General features: G+C 70.3%; 1 protein-coding gene across 2 annotated transcripts in view; it reads left to right on the top strand.

Annotated features, from left to right (window-relative positions):
* The first annotated feature begins 712 nt into the window (after window positions 1–712).
* Window positions 713–990, top strand: part of PAPOLA (poly(A) polymerase alpha) — a 54,910-nt gene continuing 54,632 nt past the window's right edge. For both annotated transcript variants that reach the window (XM_004681584.2, XM_004681583.1), the window contains exon 1: window positions 713–937. In XM_004681584.2, coding sequence (XP_004681641.1) covers window positions 930–937 — 8 coding nt within the window. In that variant the 5' untranslated portion in view covers window positions 713–929. The remainder of the gene's footprint in view (window positions 938–990) is intronic.

Below are 990 nucleotides of genomic sequence, written 5' to 3'. Positions count from 1 at the left end.
CTTCAGAACCGCCTCTGCTCACGCCCCAATGGATACCGCGATCCAAGTTTCTCTGAATTTTATCGATAAGTTCCAGGGCACCATTTGTTCAAAAGTCAGATCAGCTCGCGTTCCGGAATTCGGCGGCGTCACAGGCCGCTTTGCGAATGTTTTCACCCCACAAACACCGCCGCAGACCGCGCGGGCGTCGGGGCCGGGGGAGCCGCGGGGGGCGCTGTGCGGGGCGGGAGGGTGCGCACACCTCCGCAGGGCTGCAACCCCGCGTATCCAGGCTGGGGGTAGGTGTTGCTCGCTCCAGGCGGACAAAAAGGAACAGGCTGGAAACAGATCCCCACGCCAGCGGCGGTGGCGGCCCGCGCCATCAGGGCCTGCGCGACGGGCCCTCGGCATCTCCACCGTCGCCGATCGGGGGAAGAGCGGCCGCGCAACCCACAACGCGCCGGGAGCGGCGCCTTGCGAGCTCAGGGAACTCCCGGCCCTGCCTCCAACCGTCTGGGCCGCCAGCCCCGGGCGGACGAGCGTCGCGCTCCCGCCAGCAGACTGTCGGCCGACCGAGGCCCGCAGCACCCCCGCCCCCCGCGGAAGCGCGACTGGCCGGGAGCGGAAGTCGCCCGAGAGCCGGCCGACGGCCGAACTACTCTTCCCGTGAGGCTTCGCGGCGCCGGGCTCCTGGTGCGCAGGCGCGCGCACAGCGTGCGCGGCGGCGTCAGCGGTTCTAGAACGTTGCTGTGGTAGCGCTCGGGCGCCATGTTAGGACGAAGGGGAAGGAGGAGAAGCGCTTAAAGCGGCGGGAGCGGGCGCGGGAGTGGGGTTGGACCCAGGGCTGAGGCAGGCCCCCCCCTCCCTCCCGCCTCAGTGGATCATGCCCAGGGCGGCAGCGGCGGCGGTTGCGGGGGGGAAGTGACTGGGCGGTGCCGGCGCAGGAGACGATGCCGTTGTAAGTGACTGGGGTTCTGTCTGCTCTCACATGCCGGCGGGGCCTCGGGGGCG

The sequence above is a fragment of the Condylura cristata genome, unplaced genomic scaffold (assembly GCF_000260355.1).
Source record: "Condylura cristata isolate star-nosed mole 26May11 unplaced genomic scaffold, ConCri1.0 scaffold00013, whole genome shotgun sequence".
Taxonomy (NCBI): domain Eukaryota; kingdom Metazoa; phylum Chordata; class Mammalia; order Eulipotyphla; family Talpidae; genus Condylura; species Condylura cristata.
The sequence above is the reverse complement of the archived record's forward strand: the minus strand, read 5'-3'. Positions and strand labels throughout refer to the sequence as shown.